The 1,997-nt window shown below is 36.8% G+C and overlaps 1 protein-coding gene across 1 annotated transcript in view; it reads left to right on the top strand.

Annotated features, from left to right (window-relative positions):
- MTBP (MDM2 binding protein) overlaps positions 1 to 1,997 on the top strand; it is a 30,960-nt gene that overhangs the window by 18,900 nt on the left and 10,063 nt on the right. Inside the window, exon 17 of the mRNA XM_017746049.1 lies at positions 1,715 to 1,810. Within this exon, the coding sequence (XP_017601538.1) occupies positions 1,715 to 1,810 (96 nt within the window). The remainder of the gene's footprint in view (positions 1 to 1,714; positions 1,811 to 1,997) is intronic.

The raw sequence follows: 1,997 nt of genomic DNA, 5'->3' as shown, positions 1-1,997 counted from the left end.
CAGCAGGAAGTTACATACATGGAAATAATGGAGTAATTTTCAGGATCTGAACATCTATTAGAGCTAAGACCAGACTCTATTAGAGTCAGATAATGTTTATAGAAGCAGAGCCTATACTGTTTGTTCATTGTGTCGCAGACTCCTAGGTAGGCAAGACAGTCTTTGCAGTCACTACAGTTGTATTTGTTGACCTTTTTAATACTGAGTAATTGTTGCGAACAGGCAGCAACAAGTAATAGAATCTGTAATGCAGTTATTTGATAGAGTCCTTGATCTTTTTTCACACTTCATGATAGGTAGTAAGAGTGCTTGTGAGAGGCAAAGGTTCTGTAATATTTTGGATTTTCTGTAGGATTTTTGAGACTTCTGTAAAACACTTAGTGAAGTTTTGTAACTAACCTAAATATGTTCTGAGCAGAGAATTCAAGTTAGAAAATATGCAGTAAAGATTTAGAATCTCCTACTGAGTTGTTAATGAGTGCAGAAGGTTTAGAATTTTGGCTAAAATATTTTCCTTCCAACTAGTTGTATGGGAAAGAAGTTAATAGTATTTCACTACAAAGATCTATTTTTTAGACTTTGATTATTTTCAAAACCTCCAGAGAAGCACTATAACATGGAATACCTTGAGTCTCTTGAATGATTTGCTTTGAGCTACAGATGAGTGAGATCTGAATTTGAATCAAGTCCAGCAGAACACTGTACTCTGGGCTGCTCACTCCCCTAGCAGATGCTCTGACTAAATTCTCTGGAATAATGAGGAACTTTGCACAGTAGGTGATCAAGAACAGTGAATACAGACCCCAAGAATTTTCCTGACCAACAGAAGGATTGAAGGGATTTTGAGAGAGACTGTTGAATTAAAGGCATGTTCACTTGTTTTCCATGTTTGAGCTTTAAATAGAAGTTTGATAGATTACAGTTTTGGCTGACAGTCTTTCCAAATTATCTTCTTGCTAGTTTCAGTATCACTTCTTTCCTGGATGTTTTGCTCAGATAATTATTCCAGTGGAAATGGTGCAGAGACAAGTCTGTATGAATAAAATTTGAAGCAATGTCTAAGTTTCAGATTCTGCTACATCTTGCCTTCATCTCTTCCCTTCTTTAGAGATAAATGTTCAGGGTATGTTGAGATCTGGTTGCAAGATCTTGCTATCTGTCTTGCTATGGCGTATTCTGTTGAAATACCTTCAAACAAATACACCCTATGATTTAGGTGCAGGGAGTTACTAGCTGGAATTGAAGTATCCCAGGAGACAAGCCATTAGTTCTGAAGTCTGGGAAAGATGACTGTTAGGTGAGGCAACAATTTGAAGCTAAAGGGAAGGAATTCACTACTTATAGTGTGTGATTGAGAAATGGAAGGTCACTTCCCAGTGCCTCTCAGTTCATTCTACTACTCAGGTGTCCCATTGTGAAATGGAGTGATATTTGCCTGGTTTTATTGGTAAATTATTTGGAGCAGTGACCTTCACTGTCTAAGAAATGTCTAAGAGCTTCTGTAACAATAATAGCTCAGTAGGAATTAGTTGAACTTAAATTCTCTCTTCAATACAGATTTAATTTTCCATTGATGCTTTATCCTAGGGGCTTAGCTGCAAGGCATGCTGTTTTAGTCTTCCTATGTCAAGACATTTGTTTCTGATTTTTGAAAGTATAATTTATCCTGACAGTAGTAGTTGGTTAAAAGAGATCTGTATTTTTCTCCTTTCAGTGAAAACGTGTTTCTTCTGACACCAGAGCTTACTCCTCGAAAACTCAGAGGTTTGCCTTTTGAAAAAGCAGCTGGATGCCATTATCATGGACTTGAGTAAGTTACCTGGCTTCTTTTCCCAGATTTATTTTTTAGCTTCCTGTCTAGGTATAATTAGAAACATTTCAAGCAACAGGTATGTTAATTACGGAAAATTTTATGTATCCTTTTCCTTCATTGGAACAACTGCACCTCTCCCTTTCTTACCTTTATTTTAGTCACTGGTTTATATTGCAGCATTCCT

Source organism: Corvus brachyrhynchos, unplaced genomic scaffold (assembly GCF_000691975.1).
Source record: "Corvus brachyrhynchos isolate BGI_N302 unplaced genomic scaffold, ASM69197v1 scaffold28, whole genome shotgun sequence".
Classification (NCBI taxonomy): domain Eukaryota; kingdom Metazoa; phylum Chordata; class Aves; order Passeriformes; family Corvidae; genus Corvus; species Corvus brachyrhynchos.
Note: the sequence above shows the minus strand (reverse complement) of the source record. Positions and strands in the feature narration are given on the sequence as shown.